At 38.3% G+C, this 23,363-nt stretch overlaps 2 protein-coding genes across 14 annotated transcripts in view; one reads left to right on the top strand and one right to left on the bottom strand.

Moving 5' to 3' along the window:
* Positions 1-17,775, bottom strand: part of PAN3 (poly(A) specific ribonuclease subunit PAN3) — a 135,457-nt gene extending 117,682 nt beyond the window's left edge. For 11 of the 13 annotated variants that reach the window (XR_002800966.2, XR_011427931.1, XR_011427932.1 and 8 more), the window contains exon 1: positions 16,877-17,775. Coding sequence is in view for 7 of the 13 variants with exons in the window: in XM_023621451.2 (XP_023477219.2) it covers positions 16,877-17,306 (430 nt within the window). In the remaining 6 variants the exon portion in view is untranslated. The remainder of the gene's footprint in view (positions 1-16,876) is intronic. The other 2 variants (XM_023621457.2, XM_023621456.2) reach the window with 2 other exon arrangements.
* A 28-nt stretch (positions 17,776-17,803) lies between these two features.
* The window catches only part of FLT3 (fms related receptor tyrosine kinase 3), a 119,019-nt gene continuing 113,459 nt past the window's right edge, over positions 17,804-23,363 (top strand). The window contains exon 1 of the mRNA XM_023621450.2: positions 17,804-18,706. The gene's annotated coding sequence lies outside the window, so the exon portion shown is untranslated. The remainder of the gene's footprint in view (positions 18,707-23,363) is intronic.

The raw sequence follows: 23,363 nt of genomic DNA, 5'->3' as shown, positions 1-23,363 counted from the left end.
AACTGAACAATCACTGTGTAGATATGAATCTCAATTAGTTCAAATGACAACTGTGGTAAGGTTGACATTCCTCTTATTTTGCTGTTAGGCAAACTGTGATTCAGAGAGATTAGATAGCTTGCCCAAAGTCACAAAGCTAGTAAGTGACAGAACTGGGATATAAAAGCAAGCTCTCTATTGCACTAAACTGCCTTTCAATTTTTAAGAGAAGGAATTATGAATCAAAAGATGAAATTTCAGGGGATGGCCTGATGGTAGTGGTTCAATTCACGTGCTCTTCTTCGGTGGCCCAGGGTTCGCAGGCCCGGATCCTGGGCACAGACAGACACACTGCTCATCAGGCCATGCTGTGGCGGTGTCCCATACACAAAGTAGAGGAAGACTGGCACAGATGTTAGCTCAGGGACGATCTTCCTCAAGCAAAAAGAGAAAGACTGGTAAGAGACATTAGCTCAGGGACAATCTTCCTCACAAAAGAAAAAAAAAGATGAAATTTCAAGCCTTCAGTTTTAAAATGATCATTAGACATTCAAACTTTGAAACAAAGGATCTTAAGTATCTAAAGAATCAGAAATTCTACATCTGTCAGCAGATAGCCTGCAATTATTTTCACATAAAATGTGCATGATAATTATCAAAAAAAAAAAAAAAAAACCCAACCCAATCCCACAGCTTAACTACATAAACATTCTCCTTCATCTTAAGTCTGGTCCCCTCTTGATGAAATGAGTTTACTCTTCAAAAAACATCACAATAGATCAATGTTACCCAAAGGGAATTCTGAAGTCAAGTAAATTTGAGAAATGCTGAAAAAAAAAACTAAACCCATTTCTTTACTGTACAACCTCTCAGGGCCTGCATATACAGTGTGAACTGTGACTACCCAAAGAGGAGAAGAATACTTCCCAAATGTTCTTGACTAGGGAACCCTTTCTACATAGAGGAACTTGAGGGACTCGATTTCCATAGAACACACTTTATAAAAAGTGCCCAGCTGAAAATACTGAGTGGTCTTCCTCTGCCAAGGAGAACATCACAGACAAGATGCTGGCGATGCTTATGCCAAAGGATGAAATCCAAACTTCTTAAGTCTAACATTAAAAAGCCCTCAACAATCGTTTTTAACCTATCATTCTTATATTTCCTAAAAGGGGTGGGTTTGAGTTTCAGTTCTGCCACACACTAGCCTCAAGGTCTTGAGCTTATAAAATGGAGATTATACCATCACTTATAAAATGAGAATCATACCATCTACCCTGTAAACTTCAATGAAAAGTTACGAAAAACAACAAAACAAAGTCTTAAGAGTTCTTTTAAAAATCTTGAAGCACAACTCTATAGATTTACTAAAAATAAGTGAATTGTATACTTACAATGGATGAATTTTATAGTATATAAATTGTATTATAATAAAGCTATTTTTAAAAATCAATGGAGAAAAAAGGGATTATTCGATAAATGGACTTACAACAACTGGGTATCCATCAGGGAAGAAATTGAATACCTTACACAGGTATTTCCAAAAGATCAAAGACTAGAGCATAAAATAATAAAAGTATATATCTACTATAAAAAGATCTTTACAACAATCATAACATTATTGAACTCTCTCCTCCAGACAAAATTATATACTCACTGTATTTTCAAAGTCTACACTTTACAATATGGAGTGCCATCAACTCCTACACACATACACCCTCAGCTCTGTGTTCTTCAAGACCCAGACATGATGGTAAAGAAAAAATACTTGGAGTCAGACATTGAGTTCTAATCCTCCTTTTGCACTTACTAGTTGTATTACCTTGAGCAAACAACCCTCCAATTTCATTTCTTCATCTGAAAAAGAAGGCAATACCATCTTACACACAGGATTGTGGTAGGGGCTAAAGTGGAGTACCCTATGCAAAGTGCCTAGCATCCTGTCTCATCGGTAATCATGAAAGTTATTTTCCTCTTTTCCCACCTCTAGAATGTATTCTCCAATTATTCCAAGCTGTTAAAACCTCTACCTCTTAAGATACTGTCTATGTTATTCAGTTGACTAATATATATATCTGTACTCTACTCATCTAAATTATCTGTAAACTGAAATTTGGTACTACTCCTTATATATTTTTGGTATTGTGGTATTCCCAAATCTATTAGCACATTTGTATAAATACTTACAATTAAACTCTTTTTGAAAGGAGATATTTTAAAAAGTTGATAAAAGATACACTATATTTTCCCCTTTCAATCTTGATAAAAAACCCCATGCAAACAGTATTACCATCTTCATTTTGCTGATGAGGAAAGTGAGACTCAGAGATGTTCGATAATAATGGAATGGATGCAGGTCCACTCAGCAGACACTAGAACCATCCTTTTCTCTGCTGGATTGTGGAAGCACAGACTTTAAGCAAATACAATTGCCCCTGAGGTCTGCTTCAGCCAGTTGCCAATTATTGACCATTGACAGCATATTTAATCTAAACTCAGTTTCCTCCTCTGTAAAATAGAAATGAAAACATCTACTTTCAAGGGTTACTGTGAGAATAATTCGGTATACTGGCATGCTTGGATGATATTAGGTGCTTAATGGTTACTTTCTGTGGTTATCATTGTATCCATTCACAAATTTATTTGAAAGTAAGCTTGCTATTTCTGATGAAACGCTAATATGCTCTTTGTATAGAATGCATATGGGGAAATTTTTCGCATGTTTTTTAATTTTAATATAAACCATAAAAAGGTAGCTTGGAACATTTTACACATCTGTGACAAAACCCACAGAAGTCATGTGGAAGAAAAGACAAATTCAAAGTATGTGGCTGGGCAGGACATACTGGTCTGTTTGAAGGGCTGTACTTCCCTCAAAAGCTCACAAGCTAAGAAAAAAGTCCAAGGGAACTATGACAAAACAGTAATTAATGACTACAAACACTGTATTTCCAGTCCTGTGATAAAGTTTTTGTGCAGAGCCATAAAAAGGTCAATTCCACATTTTAAATTCTCCACCTAACTCCAAAGCATCATTAACCAACATCGGTGATAATGAGGGAGAAGTGAGTCCTTAGTAGCACAGAGCACCAATTGTAAGTCAAATGTATTAGGCATTTTATGTGCATTAAATCATTTTTTTTATTGAGTTCATAATAGTTTACATCACTGCGAAATTTCAGTTACACATTATTTCTTGTCCATCACCATATAAGTGCTCCCCTTCACCCCCTATGCCCACCCTCTAACCCCCTTCCCCTGGTAACCACTGAACTGTTGTTCTCTTTGTCCGTGTGTTTATCTTCCACATACGAGTGAAGTCATATGGTGCTTGTCTTTCTCAGTCCGGCTTTAAATCATTCTTTTACCCACTCAACAACTGTTATAAATCGAACTGTGTCCTCCCAAAATTCATATGTTGATGTCCTAACACTGAGTACCTCAGAATGTGATCTTATTTGGGTATAGGGTCATTGCAATCTGATTAGTTAAGATGAGGTCATTAGGGTGAGCCTTAATCCAATATGACTTAATGACCTTATAAAAAGGGGAAATTTGGATGCAGACACAGACATAGGGAGAACATCATGTGAAGATGAAAGCAGAGATCAGGGTGACGCTCCTACAAGCCAAGGAATGCCAAAAATTGCAGGCAAACCACCAGAAACTCAGGTGAGAGGCATAGAAGAGATTATATCTCACAGCCCTTAGAAGAAAGCAACCCAGCCATAACCTTGATCTCGGACTTCTAGGCTGCAGAACTATGAGACACTACATTTGTTGTTTAAGCCAAAAAAATTTTTTAAAAAAAGCCATATAATAAAAATAAAAGATTAAATGGGAAATATTAAACCAAAAACAAAGGCTAAGGAAAAGCATTTCAGTTGAACATCAAGCTCAAAAGTTTCTAAATAGCCAAGATAAAAAAGAAAATCTAAAAAATACTCACCTAGTAAAATAACAAATACCAATTTCTTCGAGCAAAAATACTTCCTACTACTAAACTCTTCAGAGAAATTATTACAAGGATTTTTATATATGAAGCATTGAATATCATGCATCTTCAACACAGTTGAAAGGAAGATTTCTAGAAACACTTTATATTCATTCTCAACAGATATAGAAAACATAACATTAAACCACAACCTAATTGAGGTAATTCCACAAAGAGTTAACAATGTAGTTCAAGTACTCAGTATCAGCCATCATGTATTGTATTACATGCACAATCTCAACAGTCCTTCAATATATATATCATTTTTCTCCCTTTTGGTAGCAGTGCCAGAGATGAGATTTGAAACTAGAACAGTCTTACTTCAAAGGCTCCAAAAATCACTACAATACATTCCTCTCAGTCATTCCTAAACTACAGATTCACATCTGTAACTATTATTAAATGTCTCCAACTAGATGTGTGACAAGTACTTTTAAACTAAGAACTCCTTTATCTTTAGTCCTTCTCTCTCTCATCTAACCCAAGAGGTTGGTTCACCAAGTCTCTCTCAAATGTGCCCTCTATATTTAATTTCCACTTGCCTAAATCAAGTCCTTAGCATTTCTCCCTTCAATTACTATAAGACTACTCCAAATTTCCATCCTTAAAAGCCAAATAAACTATTACAGTTATCTTTTTAAGACACAGATCTTATCACTTCACTTAGGACAGCCTAGCAGGGCCTTCACAATGTGGCCACACAATCTACCATCTGGTACCACTCTCCATAATATAGCCTATTCTGAACCACATCAGATAACTATAGAACAAAATCATGTATGATGCTTTCTCTCAAAACCTCTGTGTCCTTTTTCTCATCTGCCTAGGACACTCTTCTTTTCTACCACATACGCTGCATACAAGTTTCAAAAAGTAGTTCAGGGGGCCAGCCCCGTGGCCGAGTGGTTAAGTTCACAGGCTCTGCTTCGGTGGCCCAGGATTTTGCTGGTTTGGATCCTGGGCACGGATGCGGCACTCCTCATCAAGCCATGCTGAGGCAGCATCCCACAGAGCACAGCCAGAAGGACCACAACTACAATATACAACTATGTACTAGGGGGCTTCGGGGAGAAGAAAAAAGATATATAAGATTGGCAACAGATGATAGTTCAGGTGCCAACCATTAAAAAAAAAAAGTAGTTCAAATATCACCTCTTCATACAATCTTCCAAAATATCCCTGAACAGAGTTTTTTATAATTTTCTATCTATAGCATACCATACTATGCCAAATTTTATACATTTCAAAATCCTTTACAAGGCTATGCATTCATAAATAGCCAGAAGCATGCATCTTTGTATTCCCCAATACCTGTATGATGACTGGCACAGAAGTGTTCAATAAATGTTTGATAATTAAATTAAGCTCTCTAGTCAGTGCCCAGTGTACATACACTATATCATTTACTAAAGACTAAGTCATCTGCATAAAACATCAGACCTCCAGAGAGACAAGCTGACATTGTTTTAAAAACTGCAAGGTCTATCTGGCAAATTCACCCTTATGGAAGTCGTCATACCTTTGCACCAAGACAGCCACAGCAATGCCTATAGCAAGACCAAAAAAATACTGAAACCGCAATTTTAGATGGATCAATTAGCTTAACAAGTACCCAGCTGAGATCCTACTGTTAACACTGAAGTATATACAGTACACTGTTTTGAGCTGAAAATGTTTTAAGATATATATTATTACTTAGTCTCCTCAATGAGAAAGGAATTTCAGTGCAAGACTGGCAAACACCTGACTCTGAGGAGTCCAATACCATAGGCCTTCCAAGACGAACTGGCTACAAACTTGACCATAAACACTAAATAAATTGGGCTCTCGGGTGAAGCTATTTAATATTTAGTACTATCTATCTGATTACTTACCAAAAAATGTCGTCCAATAAAAGACAGTTTTAGTTTGGGATCTGTGCCAAGATAAGTGTTTTTATACAATCAAAAACTGCCAATAAAGCAATAAATGTTTTGAAGTCTTCTACTGTTCTTAATTGTTTTCTCAGTAAAGTGACTCAGAATTTAATAATGAAGAGAGAAAATATGTTTCTAAAACCAGCTTACTCCTTGTGCAAAATATCAGTTTAAGATCATCCAAACCTATGGTTTATTGAAAACTGAGAAGGAGTAGAGTTGTTTGCTTTTTTAACAATACTTGTCATCTTTTAACATACCATAAAAGTATTGGGGTTATGTTTATAAATATTGTCTACCTACCCATTAAAATGTAAGATCCACAAAGGAAGGGATCTTTTATTTATTGGGTTCACTAATGTATCCCAAGAATCTAAAACAGCACCTGACACAGAGTATGTGCTCAATAAATGTTTGTTAATTAAATGAATGAATGAATCTCCACTTTTAGTCCAAATTATACTAAAAGTTTACCATAGTCTACTTAATATCCTTAATATATAAAGAACTCTCGCAACTCAACCACAAAACATCAAACAACCCAATCAAAAAATGGGCTGGAGACATGAACAGACATTTCTCCAAAGACGATATACTGACGGCCAATAGGCACATGAAAAGATGCTCATCATCGCTGATCATCAGGGAAATGCAAATCAAAACTACACTAAGATATCACCTTACACCCGTTAGAATGACAAAAATATCTAAAACTAATAGCAACAAATGTTGGAGAGGTTGCGGAGAAAAAGGAACCCTCATACACTGCTGGTGGGAATGCAAACTGGTGCAGCCACTATGGAAAATAGTATGGAGATTCCTCAAAAAACTAAAAATAGAACTACCATACGATACCATACGATCCAGCCATCCCACTACTGAGTATTTATCCAAAGAGCCTGAAGTCAGCAATCCCAAAAGTCCCGTGCACTCCAATGTTTATTGCAGCACTGTTTACAATAGCCAAGACGTGGAATCAACCTAAGTGCCCATCAACAGACGAATGGATAAAGAAGATGTGGTACATATATACAATGGAATACTACTCAGCTGCAAAACAGAACAAAATCATTCCATTTGCAATAACATGGATGGACCTTGAGAGAATTATGTTAAGTGAAATAAGCCAGCGAGAGAAAGATAATCTGTGTATGACTCCACTCATATGAGGAATTTAAAACTATGGACCAAGAACAGTTTAGTGGACACCAGGGGAAAGGTGGGGTGGGGGGTGGGCACAAAGGGTGAAGTGGTGCACCTACAACATGACTGACAAACATTAATGTACAACTGAAATTTCACAAGATTGTAACCTATCAATAACTCAATGAAAAAAAAAAAGTTTACCATAGTCTAAGTTTTTCACAGACATTACTTGTATACATGAAATCTTTTTATAATACATATCAGAGGAACCTGCTAAAATTTTCACTTTAAAAGCTCCCTTGATAATTTTTCCAAGCGTTAGGAGTAGGGAGAAGAGTCTCTGTCCCATCTTTGTCAAGACAACTCTTCCTCAGACATAGCTGATATATTGTTATAAAGACTAAGAACCATAAAATGTCACTTATGGAATTTAAAAGCGCCATTGTATTTTGTCTTTCTTCACCCCTGATCTCATACTTTCAACCAAGTATATATTCAGATTCAGCAACAGCAATATTAAGAGACAGAATAAGTTTAGGAACAAATTAGCAAAATAAGAAAGTTAAACCAACATGAAATGACAAGGGTTGGAGAGGATGTGGAGAAAAGGGAACCCTCGTACACTATTGGTGGGAATGTAAATTGGTAAAGCTACTATGGAAAACAGTATGGAGATTCCTCAAAAAATTAAGAATAGAACTACCATATGATCCAGTTATTCCACTTCAAGGTATTTATCCAAAGAAAATGAAAATACTAATTTGAAAAGATATATGCACCCCTATGTTCACTGCATCATCTTTCACAGTAGCCAAGATAGGGAAACAACCAAAGTGTCCACTGATGGATGAATGGATAAAGAAGATGTGGTACATACATACAATGGAATACCACTCAGCCATAGAAGAGGTGGTACAATGGAATACCACTCAGCCATAAAAAAAGAATGAAATCTCGCCATTTACAACAAAACAGATGGACCTTGAGGGTAATACGCTAATCATTTCATTCATACGTGAAATCTAAAACAAAAACACACTCATGGATACAGAGAACAGAATGGTGGTTACCAGAGGGGAAGGGTGTTGGGGGTACGCAAAATGAGTGCAGAGGGTCAACTGTGTGATGACGGATGTTAACTAGACTCTTGGTGGTGATCACTCTGTAGTGTACGCACATGTTGAATTACAATGTACACCTGAAACTTATATAATGTTATATACCCATTTTGCCTCAATTAAAAAAAAAGTTAAACCAAATGACATATAAAGTCCTCTCCAACTTTTCCAGCTCTATCATGCTCTACCTAATATTTATGAAAGCACCATAAGGTGTCTATACTATCAAGAATATAGAGAAACAATGAAAGAGTATTAAATAACAACACTAGTCTTTTATTAAATACATAAATGAAATTCCCCAGTGACTATTTACAAGTATTAAGTTGCAAAAGATGTGATCTACATAACTACCTCTAGATATATGAGCCATTGGGGGAAAAAATCTTGCTGGGGCAGATTTGATATGGATAACTACTTCAAATATGTTATTTTCAGCTAACGGTGTATAAAATACATAGTATTTTTATTGAGATATATTTGACATATAACACTGTATAAGTTTTAGGTGTACAACGATTTATGTATACACTGAACGAATATACATTGAATATATGTATACATTGAATTTGAAATGATTACCACAATAAGTTTAGTTAACATGCATCACCAAACATAGTTACAATTTTTTTTCTTATGAGACCTTTTAAGATCTACTTTCTTATCAACTTCCAAATATACAATACAGTATTGTTAACTATAACTACCTTGCTATATATTACATCCCCAGGAGTTATTTATCTTATAACTGGAAGTTTCTACCTTTTGACCACCTTTATCCATTTTGCCCACACTTCACTCTCATCCCCACCCCTATCCCATCTCTGGCGACCACAATCTGTTCTCTACATCTATGACTTCAGGGTTTTTCTTAGATTCCACACATAACTGAGATCATATGGTATTCGTCTGCAAGGTTTTTTTAATGTACCAAGTTTGAACCAGATTACTGAATATTCTGTATGCCCCTTAACATATGTGTATATCATATTTTGTGTAAATTTATGTATAAACATACATAATACATTAAGATATAACAGTTTAGTGCCATCATTTGTAAAAGACTATAAACAACCTATCCATTAAAAGAATAATATAACCATACAATGGAATATTATGCAGCCATTAAAAAAGACTAAGGTAGATATCTACATGTGGATGTGGAACAAACTGTGCAATTCAGTGAGAAAAGTTAAAGTACATTAGGCTTCCACGTGTGTGCACATGTGTATGTGTGTCATTATATGCCAGAGATAGGGAAATATAAACATGAATGTATAGGCAAAGAATATTTCTGAATGGATACAAAATAAATTGAAAAGAGTGACTATCTTTTGGAGAAAGATCAGGGAACTAAGGAAGGAGGGATACTACTTCTCACTATGTACCCTTCTGTGCTATTTAAATTTTTAACCTGTGCATGTATTACATTTTTAATTCCAAAAAACAAGCTATTGTTCCTATTTCTGTAAACCTGGAATTTTTAATACTAGAAATATAATTTAAAACTAGCTTTAGAAAAATAAGAACAGTATATTTATTTTTAAAGAAAAAGCAAGTGAGATACCAAAAGAGATATCAAAAAAGGGAGAGCTTTTTTATGGAAGAGGACAGTTATCTACATGCCAATTAACTCAGCCAAGATCTGTGAGATCAGCATAGCCTTCTCTATGCCAAAGTTAATCTGCTGCGTGGTCAAGTGTTTTTAAAAGTTTCCGGGAGGGGAAGAGGAGGAAATCTAAGGATTAAACATGAAATACATAGTTTGCTTTCTAGAACATAAACATTTAGAAAATACAGAAGCATTTTAGAGTTGACGGGATTTTGGACATCAAGTACTCCATATCTCATTCTCCTTTTTTTTTTTTTTTTTTTTTTTACAGATAAAGAAACATATTTTCACATGTACTAAATGACTAGCCTAAGATAACTGCTCTCTTCCATTTGGACAGACAACCACAGTTCAAAAGTTATTTTGTAAGAGAGAGCACTAAAATCAAAACCTCAGGACCCTCAGTCCAGTAGTAATTCCTATATACTGAATGGAGACTCAAATGCTGTACGTACTGATTTGTTAACAACTACATGACAAGAGTACAGAAAAATATTTTATCCTATTCCATTTGTATAGTTTTGGCTCACTAAACTACTTTATAAACAGGATATAAAGTAAGTTACTATGGAAACACAGTTGTGAGAAATACCGCTACAAAATTCATGTGTGTGCATGCATGTGCTACATACTAAACTGTTTCCCCCTAAAATTCATATGTTTGAAGCCCTAATCCCCAAAGTGACTATATTTGGAAACAGGGCCTTTTAGGAGGTAATTAAGGTTACACACAAAAAAACTATTAATAACGATTAATCTTGGGCAATAAGATGAGGAGAGTGGTTTACTTTGACTTTATACATTGCTGTTCCAATGGAAAGTTTTACAAGTTTTTGACTTTTATAATTTAAAAACTAAATTAAATAAATGAAAATCAATCCTAAAATAAATAGGTAAGTAAAAACCAAATATTCAAATCTGTCAATAAATGCTCCTTAAAATCCCAGCACAAACTTTTAAAATACCATGTCTAGGTACCGTAAATGTTCACAGCTTTGTATACAAAAGCAGACATGCCTACTGAAAAGTGAACAAAAAATGCCGCTCCAAAATAAAGATGGATATAAATTTTCCAAGTTAAAAAAAAAGGAAAAATTCAAATTCAGCAATAAAAACAAACTAACTCTCAGGGCCAGCCCGGTGGCATAGTGGTTAAGTTTCCACTGTGCTGGCCTGGGGTTCACAGGCTCGGATCCAGATGTGGACGTAGCACTGCTCGTCAGGCCATGCTGTGGCAGCGTCCCACATAAAACAGAGGAAGACTGTCACAGATGTTACCTCAGGGCCGATCCTCATGGGGGGGGGGGAAAGCTAACTTTTGATACACACAACTTGACTGAATCTTGAGGGAATTATGCCAAGTGGGGGGAAAAAAAAAGCTAATCCCAAAAGGTTACATACTATATAATTCCATTTATAGAACATTCTTAAAATGACACAATTATAGAAACTGAGAGCAAATTAGGGGTTGCCAGGGATTGGGAGGGGAGCAGTTACAAAAGGCAACTTGAGAGTGACAGAACTGTTCTGTCCTGACTGTTGCCAGGCACATAGACACAGATGATAAAATTCCATAGAATTAAATACACACATGGGCACACAAACTAGTGCAAATTAGACTGGGAAATCTGAATAAGATAAGTGGATTGTATCAATCAATACTGAGTGTGATACTGTACTATGGTTATGAAAGATGTTACCACTGGGGGAAACTGAGTGAGGGGACAACAAACGTTCTATTATTTCTTAAAACTGCACGTGACTCTACAATTATCTCAAAATAGAAACAATTAAAAAAGAAAAATTCTATGAAAGGACAAAAAGAGGAAGATATTTTGTTTTGTTTTGGCAATCACTTATCTTCTTACAGGGCCATTTCAAATGAATTTTCATGGAAAGAAGTGTTTTACCTGTTAAGTGAATCTTACCTAGACTTACATTAGTACACTCAGCCCCCCATATTTTCGGGTTCCGCATCCATGGATCCAACCACAAGCGGGTAGAAAGGCCTATGACTACAGACTTTTTTTCCTGTCACTGTTCCCTAAACAATACAATATAGCATCTATTTACCTAGCATTTACATTGTATTTTGTAATATAAGTAATCTAGAGATGATTCAAGTATATGGGAAGATGTGTGTAGGTTATATGCAAATACTATGCTATTTTACATAAGAGACTTGAGCATCCAAGGATTTTGGTATCTGTGGGGGTGCTGAAACTGATCCCCCAGCGGATACCAAGGGAAGACTGTACATCCCTCTTTGACTATTCCTCATAACACTCTGAGTTTTCCTCAGAAAACTTATGAAGACCTAATATTATCTTATATATGTGTCTGTAATCCCCACTAGAATGTAAACTGCATTAGGGCAGAATTTCGTTTCATTCAATGTATTCCTATCACCTAGATCAAACCTTGCCACCTTGCAAGCACATTATTAAACGAGTGAAATGAATGGTATTACAAATAAAGTCTTTGTTATCCACTTTGTGTGTTGTCCAATAAAAATGTTTAAACCTATACCAGCTACCCAAATGGCAAATTCCTAGTACTCACTTTCCTGCCAGCTGATATAGGTTTGTGGGATGAAAAGTGTGATCCTGACTTAAAAACAGTTTTGCCACACACATTATACATTCCAAAGTTAGCATACAAACTTCAAGTTACCCACTACTTTCTTCCATTTGGACAGACAACCACAGTTCAATAATCTGTAGCTATTTTACTGGTCTTGAAAGTATACTCTCAAAAACTGGAGGAGGAAAGGAAATATACAGGTTAAGTATAGACTTATTATTAATAATATTCAATAACAGAAGCAACTAAGACTGAAACCTCACCAAGTATCAGGCAACGCACTGATAGTGTCACGTGCAATCCAATCACAACTCTGAAGTAGGTACCACTATTACTTCCGTTGTTTTTTTTTTTTTAAAGATTTTATTTTTCCTTTTTCTCCCTAAAGGCCCCCGGTACATAGCTGTGTATTTTTAGTTGTGGGTCCCTCTAGTTGTGGCATGTGGGATGCCGCCTCACCATGGCCTGATGCGCGGTGCCATGTCCGCGGCCAGGACTCGAACCGGCAAAACCCTGGGCCACCGAAGCGGAGCACGCAAACTGAACCACTCAGCCATGGGGATGGCCCCTATTACTTACATTTTTAAAATGAGAAACACTGAGGCTTAAAGTCTAAAAATTGGCCCCAGATCACAAAGTAGTAAGTGAGAGAGTCAGGATTCCATCTTAGACATGTCTTACACCAAAGCCTTCACTACTAACTAAATTAGTAGAACTAAAAAATAAGTCTATTTCAGTAAAATAAACAAACCTACTGGGTTTCAAATAACGTACATAAAATACAAATATTGGTATAATAAATAGTTTACCTGCTAAAAATTGAGCACCTTGAAGATTTAAAGTCTAGCTGAGATTATAATTACATCATTAAAATGCCAATAATCAATCTTTCAACTGAACCCAAATCAAACCACACTTAAGCCTTAGAAGATGCCAAGTCCAACAGAAATATGCAACGTCAAAAACTTAAAGTAAATGCTTTTTTTAAAAAAAAACAAACATTTCCCAAACAACAATCTTGAATGCCGAGAACATGTTTACTACCACATCGCCAGATAGTAAAGCTGGAGTATGAAAATGTAATACTCATATCATACAACAAATGAAAGCAAGCAACGAATCCAAAGTATGGTTCCTTTACCAGACAGAAACATCACTGCAACTCAAATGTACTAAGAAGAAAAAGGCTTCGTGCTTCAGTTTTCCAATGTGTGCAAAATAAGGATAAAATGTGCTCTTTAATTTACCTCTAAAGTTTTAACACGATCTGAAGCACTAACAAAAGAATTCTGCAAATATAAAGTATACTAAAGCAAGGGTCAAAAAGTCAAATACCTAAAGAAGCCAGGCATACAAAAGTCCCCCAGTCAGGGAGTGAGGCAAAATGGAGAGTCTTGCCCCCTCAACAGTCCTAATTCCAATACAAGTAAGAGTTTCCCTTCAAAGGAAACCAGATGTCCGTATTTCTATATTAAAACTGATTTTTTTAAATGTTGTCAACTAATTCAATCACAATCCACCCACATGCAAATTAAAAACACAAAATTATACCATAAATTTTAGCCTCCAAAATGGCTAAAATTTTAAGACAGCTAATACCAAGCGTTGAGATTGTGGACCAAATGGAACTCACAACACCACTAGAGTAATGTAACTGTGGTACAATCTCTTCAGAAAACTGTTTAACATCTACTAAAGCTGAACATATGCATACCCTGTTAGGACCCAGCAATTCCACTCCCAGGTTAGCCAACAGAAATGCTTAGACTTGCTCACCAAAAAAAAAAAAAAAAGTTCAAGAATGTTCAAAACAGTGCTCTTCTTAACAGACAAAACTTGGCAACATTCCATTGCCCATCAAGAGTAAAATGAAAAAACAAAATGTGGTATATTCCTACAATGTAACACCATACAGGAACTACAGAGGCTATTCCTACATAACATGAATGGATCTCGCTAATACGCCAAAAAAATAAAAAGAGTACAAACCATAGGATTCCACTCCTATAAAGTTCAAAAAAAGTACAAAAAAGTGAAAAAATGAATCCAGAGTGTGAGAATGTAGTGTCAGAAATCAGTACTGTAGTTACCTTTGGGGAAGGGTCGTGACTGGAGCCGGCAAGAGCAGGACTTCTGGAGGTACTGATTATGTTCTGTTTTTTCACCTGAGTGCTGGTTATAAGCTATGTGTTCATCTTGTGAACATTCTAAGCACTTATAATTTGTACACTTTTCCCCAAGTATGCATATTTCAATAAAAACTTTTAAAACACATAGAAGATACCATGGAGCCCAAACAAAATATTTCTGCAGGCAGATCCAGCTTACCAGAGCAGATAAACTTATGACCTCTCAGGTAGTCTTACATTTAAAGAAAAGCAAAGAAAAAATTAAAGCAAAATAAAATTGTCTCAGTGATGCTACATGATTAGGTCAGCAACTAACAAAAATTTTTAATTTCTCCTAATAGCAATACCTCTTGGAATGCATCACCTATTTTAATTGCCTCATATACTTAATTAACAAACAAAGCCTGTCTCAAAGATATGGTTAGGAATACAATAAGAGGTAGAAAGTTGACTAAAAATTAAACAATTATGTGTAAAAATTCAAAGCAGTCATTAACCACCAACACAAACCTCTTCCCTGCTTCCTGAGCAACTTTACTTGCCACTCACTGATAGAAAGCAATTTTATTTCATCCGTAGGAGCTCACAACCTAGGTACTGAGTTACTAAGAAGCCTACAGCAGAAAAGAGAAGCCTTAGGCTTCACCCAGTCAAGTTAAAGCAAGTCCTACAGAATCCAAATACGTCACTCAGCTATTTACTCAAATAACTGTTAAATGACTGAATGTTAATTTTAAAATGGCTTTTTAGCATTAACCGCCTGTCCTCTCAAGACCCTATATCCCAATTACTTTCCTTTTCTGAGATGTGAAATGCAAGTTTGAGCAACTGCTAGTATTTTTCCTCCACTCCCATCTTCACCTGTTTATATCCTGTCCTATCTTTCACGTCTCAAATCTACTACCTTTATGTATTAGAAAACCCTAGAAAGATCACATATTAAACCGAATACCAGCATTTTTGAAAGGACTTCTTTCTGTAGGTAACAAAACTACTGTTCAGTGTCATTGCTTACTAATCAAACATTACTCTTAGATTAATCTGAGTCACAACTCACACATCCAGCAAAAGTTTACGTTGAAAATGCAAATTTGCTGCTCAAAATTCCACCCATAAAGCACTTTTTACAAAACATTTTAAGCTACAAATTAATCTTCTTAGCATGTCAACCTCATCGAATACATCTGCATTAAAGTCAAGACCATCACTGCAAAAGAAACAAACTTTTTTCAAAAACACACAAATCTCTGGCAAGACACTTAATACTCTTCATAGGGCAAACAAGTGCTAAAACATCAAGCCAAGTTCGTTTATAGTTTAAAAAAAAAAGAAAAATGTTCTGACATCCTATTGCCTATCTGACATTAAATTGCCTATCAAATTATTTTAAGATCTAAAAACTACTTAGAATTTCCAAGAAAGTAGGCCTTTCCCACTTGGTTTAGAAATGTTCATATACTCAGAAACAAAAAAAGAAAATCTGACACGTGTCCTACTTTTTCCTCAAGGGCAACATTCTGTAAAATAGATTACACTTATAATTGTAAGTAAACTCCACTCACTAACTAAAATGTTGCAAGTCAAGAGATAATAACAAATAACTAAAAAATACGAACAGCCCTAAAATATCCAAAATCAAGGGCACACAAACGTGTGCTGCACATGACACGCTTTCAAGGCTTCATGCTAAGAGTCTGCTTGATACAAAGTTGTAGAAGACAGGATCCCTACTGACACCCAACAAATTTATTCTAGCTTTCAGGAAAACTGTGTTGAAATGCAAGTCTTCTGAAATTCCTACTCTAAACCCTAGACTAAACCTAAGCACACTATAAAGGCTGCTATCCGTTCACTCCAAATCCTTAGAAAGCATTTCCTGCCTGGAAAACCTTTCTCCCGTAAGCCTTATCCAAACTTTTTCCGTTCTTTCAACCTACTCTAGGAAGCCGTAAGCCCGCCCCTCACCTCCCGCCCCCTACCCACACGCACACCCACTGGGGAACCTCCACACTCGGTGGACTCCACCGCACACGGGCACGCAGGACACATGTGCCTGCAAACCCAACCCCTTTCCACACCCCCGGAAACGACACCCCCTTTATCACACACCGCACGCCGCAGCCCATCCCCCTTCCTCCCCGCCCCCACTCACCTCACCCCAGTCCACCCACCCACGTTCTCGGGAGCCCAGCCTCCCCTCACTCCGCGGCTCGCCGCAGGCTGCGGGGAGGGGAAGCAGGAAGCAGGAAGCAGGGCCCGGGCCGGGCCTAGGCCTCTCAGACCGCCTAGGAAGGTGAGGAGGGGAGCCCGCGGGCCAGGCACGGCGGCAGGGCCTCCTCCCGCCCCCTGCGGCCCCCGGCCTCCCCTCCGCCGCGGCCCCCAGGCCGGACCACACTCACTTGCCAACCGCGGTCCATCGAGTACTCCGCCGCTGCCTCCTCCGCTGGCTGCAACGCCCGCCCCGGGGCCCCCCAGGTCCGGCTTCTTGGGCCCCGGGGGCGGCCCGGCTCCCCCGCCCGGGACGGCTCCGGGAGGAAAGCCGGCCCCAGGAGCGCCCGCCAGAGCCAGGGGGACGCTGTTGCTATGGAGGCCGAGGCCCGGGGCAGCTCCGGCGGCCGGGTCCTCATGCAGGAACTGACACTCCTCCCCGTAGAAGCAAGTCTTATCCTTAGCGTAGTAGCGGCAGTACTTCAGCTTCACTCCCGCCGCCGCCCCGCCGGGGACACCCCCGACCCCCGGCGGGGCCACCACCGCCACCGCCGCCGCCAGCGAGGAGGAGGAAGAGGAGGCGGCGGCCGAGGGGGGCGGGAGGCCGCCGCCACTGTTCATGGCAACGCCGCAGCCTCGTCTTCCGCTGCCGCCCGAGGAGCCGCCGCCGCCGCCGCCACCATAGACCGGGGAGGGAAGGAAGACGCTGCCGATACCGGATAAAAGCCTGGGCGGGTGGGTCTGTCCCGCTGCGGGAGCCGGAGCCGCCCGGGGAGAGGGGGGGAGGGGAGAGGGGAGGGAGGAGGGGGTAGGAAGGAGGGGAGGGGAGGGGGAGAGTTGGGATTCTCACTCACTCTCTCGTTCTCTTTTCTTAAAGGGGCCGCGCGGGACGACGGGGTGGGCGTGCGGACCCACACGGGGACTTCGAGGGCGCGGGCTAGGAGAGGGGGAGCGGCGGCGGCAAACGGGTGCGGAGGGCGGAGAGGCCGGTTTATTTTTAAATTCTGCCTCCACTCGCTCGCTCGCGCGCTGGTTCCTCCGACTTGTTTATTCCATTTTCCTCTTCCTGAGACGGCGGTCGCCGCTGCGCGTGCGCAGAAGCGCGGTGGCTTGTGGGTAGCGGGAGCGCGAGAGGAAGCCTGGCCTGGCGTCGGGCCCCCGGGGCATCCGCGAGCCGGCGGCGGTTGGCGTCCGCGGTGGCCTTCCCGGAGTCTGATTCGGGTGGTGGAGTTCTCACGAGACGAATACCTTCCTCTTTTGTATATCCTCCTACTTGTAAAGCCAGACGTCGTTTTTTAACTGAAAAGACAAAATTAACCGAGTGTGAAGGGCCATCTTGAGGGGCCGCACCTGGGGACGAAGCCCAAGCTCTCGCTCGGTTGGAAGAATAGTTTCATTCTGTGTGCCACAATTCCTCTCCCTTTTTTTCCTCCTCCCAACTCTTTCCTTCCACTTGAAGGTGATGAGAACTACAGGACTGATTACCTTGAGTTCTGGGCCTTTTACAAAAATCTGAACCAAAAAAGGTTGATTTCGACAAGCCCCCTGCTCAGCGCCGCACCTGTTTTCTCTATATTTATGTTACTGAAAGCCTCAGTAAAATATTATGAAAAATAAGATGCCACCTGGGGACAACATTGCCTAGGCAGCACTAGAAGGTTTCATTTGTAAATGTACTACGTTGCTTTTCTCCAGTCAGCCTAGACTTGATTGGAGATTAATTTTTAAAAGATAGTTTTTCCCTCAGCTGTCTCTGATGTTTTGCTCTGCTATATTGAAAAAAAAAAAAAGGTTTTCAGGAATTTTAAAGAATTGCCATGAAGGGGAATGTAGTTTTAACGTTTCAGTTTTTCTCGTCTGTAAAAGATTTTCTCAAAAAGGCAGTGTCGCAGTTGTGAGGGGGCTTGTTTATTGGCAGTATCTAAGGAATTGTGGCAAACCAGAGGTCACGGAAGAACGGATATAAGCAAGTGTACCACATTGCAGAAAGGGAAAAGTGGACTCCATAGACCACAACACTGGTAAGCCTGGTGATTTTCCTTAGCTAAATTCAAAAATAATAGCATTGTATAATGCCTTTCTGTTTAGAAACATTTTCTCGTATTTATTTATTCAACAAATATTTATTGATGCACATTACGTGTACCAGGAAGTGTGCTAGGAGCTGGGGAAGCAAAAGTAAACAAGATGCAGTCTTGTCTGAGTTCACATGGCTTGTTTATCCCCTGGTTGGAGAGGCAAAAAGTACACAGGCGATTATAAACCAGTGTCTTAAGTGCTAACTTTGTCACATTGGCTATCAGAAGATATTAAAGATGGTAGTCTTCATAGAGAAAGTTGATACCCCAAAAGCGGAAGTTGAGAACATCTGCTTTGAATTCAGTACCCAGTGTTACTCTGGGTAAGTTGCTTCGCTTCTCTGTATCTTAGGCATGAAACAGATAAGAATAGTACCCACTGCATACATAAAGTATAAACTAATAATGTATTATGAAGTGTACCATGCTTACTAAGAATCGAGTAGGTTGTAGCTACTGCTATTAGTAGTATCGCTGCTAGTAGTAGTCGCTGTATAAGAGTGTGGGGAAAGAGCATTACAGGCAAAGTGAACAGCTTGTGCAAAAGGCCTTGAGGTGAAAGAGAGCTTAGGTTGTTAGAATAGTGGTAGTGGAGAATTGAGAAGGGACCAGAACACAAAAGTCCTTGTAAGGCATGTTAAAGGATTAGACTTTTTCTTGAGAGCAATAGAAAATTATTACAGCATTTTACAAAGTTAAGTAGTAATATCATCAGATTTCCCTTTAGAAAAAAAATTTCGATCCTCATAAGACCCCTATGAGGAAAGTAAAGAAGATGGATTATCACCATTTTGTAGATGAAGAAACTGAGTAAGGCTTGGAGTTACACAAAGTTACCAGCTTGTAGATTGCAAAGCCAGCACTTAAACTCAGGACTTCTAATTGCAAAACATGTGCTCTTTCCATTACACATTTTGCCATTTCTTAATGAAAATACATGTCTTTTGATGGCTTGGACAGGAAAGTAGTGTCTGTGGTGAGAAAATGGAAGTTCATTAATCGTTAAGTTCATGCCAAATTAAGCATATCATTCAAACAAACCTTTACGGAGCATCTACTGTGTATTATGTACCAAGCAAATTCTGTGCTAGGATCTGCTATACAAAAATGTGTAAGATGTAGCCTTTGTCCTCAAGAGTTCCTGGGAACTGAGGGAAATGTCAAAGGTAAAGTAAATCATCCATCAGTACCACATTTGACAAAGTTTTCTATTAAATCTTTGTGAACATGATGGAGAAAAATAGGCTAACATACTACAGTTAGGTGACTTCAATGCTCTTTGATTAGTCATAATTAAAATGTTGATAAAACTGGCTTTGGAGCTCCTTGAACAATAGCCAGAGAATATCAATTGATCAATACTTTGCTGTCCTCCTTTGGACTCTGTTCTTAACCTATTTTTATGAAAAAATGTTATCTGCTGCCTAGGTGAAGAAATATATAGCATATTTAGCAGATCTGCAACCTTTTGCAAAACCATTGGGGTAGCTAATGCAATAAATGACAGATTAGCATTTGGAAATCTCCATCAGCTGGAAAAAAGGACCACTGCTAACAAAATAAAACCTGAATTAAATTGAGGGAAACAGAGCGAACAGGCGCTTTAATACATTGCTGATGATACAACCTCTCCTCCCGTCTCCCCAAAGCAAGTTGGTAATGTCTTTTTCAAAAGCCTTTAAAACGTACATAGCCTTTGAGCTGTTAATATTCTACTTGGCAAGTAAATCCTAAGAAAATAACTATAAACAAGAATTTTTATGCTTCATTGTGCTCCTTGCAATGTTGCATATGAAAGCCAAAGAAGAAAAAGTTGCAAAAAACCTAAATTCTAAAACCAAGGGGAATGGTTAAATTATGGCCTATCCACTGGAATATTATGCAGCCATTAAAAATGATGACCATGAAGATGTACATTAGTGCCTATGATACGATGTAAATATTTAACATGATACAAAATTGTATATGCTATATTACTATAATGATGTAAACAATAAAAAACCTGATAGAAATAAAGACTAACTGCTTCAAAGCATTGACAGTGGTTTTACTAAGGTGGTAAGATGACAGAGTAGGCTTTTCCTATTTTCCTCTACTTCCCAAATTTGTATCATGAACATATATTATTTCTGTTTTAGAAAAATAAGCATTGAAATTTACTGTAATTTAATCTTAACCTTTTAATTCTGAGGAGTAAGTACATGGATGTTTGTTAAATTGTTCTCTGCATTTTTAGGGGTTTTTTTGTTTTCAAATAAATTAATTTTGTGAAGACAAACTGGACACTCAGTGTTCCCATTTCTTCAAATTTTCACTAGTCTAGTGTTTCTCAAAGTCTATTTCATAGAAGACTGGTTCAACAGTATATTAGTTAGTATTATACAAAGAAAGGTTTTATTGTTGAGAAAGTTTGGGAAATACTGAGTTAACTTTACTTCAGGTCTTTTTCAGAGCCTTTAATATATTGATATGCTATAATTCTCTTAAAGCAGGATATAAAATGCAGAATTTACCAAATTTTTTTTTTTTTTTATCACAGAACACTTTTTTCTCTAGTCATCTTGTGGAGTTAGTGTTCCTCGAACATACTTTGAGGAACCTGTCCTAGTCACCTGCTGTCTCATTTCCCCTATATAACCTATTTTAAAATTTGTCCACATTCTTTAATTGGCCCCATCCCAACCCTTCAACCTTGCTTTCTACTTCATACATCCATAAGAAGAAAACATTGTCCTAACTTATTAGAGTCCCTTCTTCTATCTGCGACTAATCCTGTCAGTCACACGCTGAACTCCATTGCCTAACGTTTCCTCAGGAATCAAGTCATTCTCCATCCAGTATCTTCTGTTTTTTGACTCTCCTCTTAGTATATGACTATGTAAAGTCTCTTATTTAAGTAATTTTTCAAGCATCCATTCCTTTCTATTGTGAACTTTTTGTAATCATAAGGAAAAATGCTTCTTTGTTTGTTTTTAAGAACATCAGGAACAAACACTGCTGGTAAGAGGGCTAACTGATACAGCCACTTAGGAGGGCAATTTGGCAATATATAAAATTTTTAAATATCCATACCCTATGACCTAAAAATGCCACTCCTTCACCAGTTTGGATCCCAGGTGTGGACCTCTGCACTGCTTATCAAGCCATGCTGTGGCAGGCGTCCCACATATAAAGTAGAGGAAGATGGGCACGGGTGTTAGCTCAGGGCCAGTCTTTCTCAGCAAAAAGAGGAGGATTGGCAGATGTTAGCTCAGGGCTAATCTTCCTCAAAAAAAAAAAAGTCAAAAATTGCCACTCCTGGTATCTACCATAGAAAAACACTTTTATACTCAAGGAGGCATGCATAACACTGTTCATTTGAGGCATTGTTCATAATAGTAAAATTAGAAATAACCTAAATGTACACAGAGAGATGGATCCATATGTGCCATTATTCTCTAAGATCTATTGTTGAATGAAAAAAACATGATGCAGGTAAATGTGTGGATTATAGCACTTTTTATGTAAAATAATTAAAATAGATTTCCTACAAGGATATATACAAGTGTATACAGACAGGACTGGGAGGATGAACATTAGGTTGCTAACAGGATGGGGATTGGGAGTAGTGATCAAGGGGGACTTTAGCTTTGTCTGTAATGTTTCAGATTTACAAGAGGACTATATGTCTGCTTTACTTAGATAATTGAAATTTCATTTTAAAAAAAGAAAACCCTCACTTCTCATTAGTTTCTTCTTTTGACCTAATTTCTCTTCACAGGCAATTTTTTAAATCATCCATAACCAGTCTCTTCATTTCCCATTCATCCCTTAATCAAGAATAATCTCACATTTGCCCTTGCTTTGTTAATTTTTTTTTTTTTTTGCCAGAGCCACCACTGATATTAGTTAGCAAATTTATTACGTATTTTGCAGCCGTTTTGTAATGTTCAACAGTATTAACCATTTTCACAGCACTCTTCTCTCCTGGCTTCCAGTTACCCCTTTCTCTTGTTTTCCCTATGCCTTTTTAACCCCCGATAGGGTTTCCAATGCCTCTGCCATTCAATGCTGCCTGCATGGTAGGCCTTGCAGAAATATTTGTGAAATATATTTCAAGTAATTATTATAATTCAATACAATGCGTGAGATATCCTCTGAGCTTTAAGTTTGTATTGTGAACACGAAATGTAATGTTAATGAGACAAAAAAGTATACTAGATCAAGAATTAAAATAACTGGTTTGACGGGCCTGCCTGGTGGTGTAGTGGTTGAGTTCCTATGCTCCGTTTCAGCGGCCCAGGGTTCACAGGTTCAGATCCTAGGTGCAGACCTACACACCGCTTGTTAAGCCATGCTGTGACGGCATCTCACATAAAATAGAGGAAGATTGCCGCAGATGTTAGCTCAGTGACAATCTTCCTCAAGCAAAAAGAGGAAGATTAGCAATATATGTTAGCTCAGGGCCGATTTTCCTCACAAAAAATAAATAAACAACTGGTTTGAAATCTGGTTTTTACTACGTTATACCTGTGTGGCTTGTCTCAAGTCTCTTAACCTCTCTTAGCTTCAGTTTCTTCATTTTCAAAACAGAAATAATATCAACTTTATGAGGCTGTCT

The sequence above is a fragment of the Equus caballus genome, chromosome 17, assembly GCF_041296265.1.
Source record: "Equus caballus isolate H_3958 breed thoroughbred chromosome 17, TB-T2T, whole genome shotgun sequence".
NCBI classification, from domain to species: domain Eukaryota; kingdom Metazoa; phylum Chordata; class Mammalia; order Perissodactyla; family Equidae; genus Equus; species Equus caballus.
Note: the sequence above shows the minus strand (reverse complement) of the source record. Positions and strands in the feature narration are given on the sequence as shown.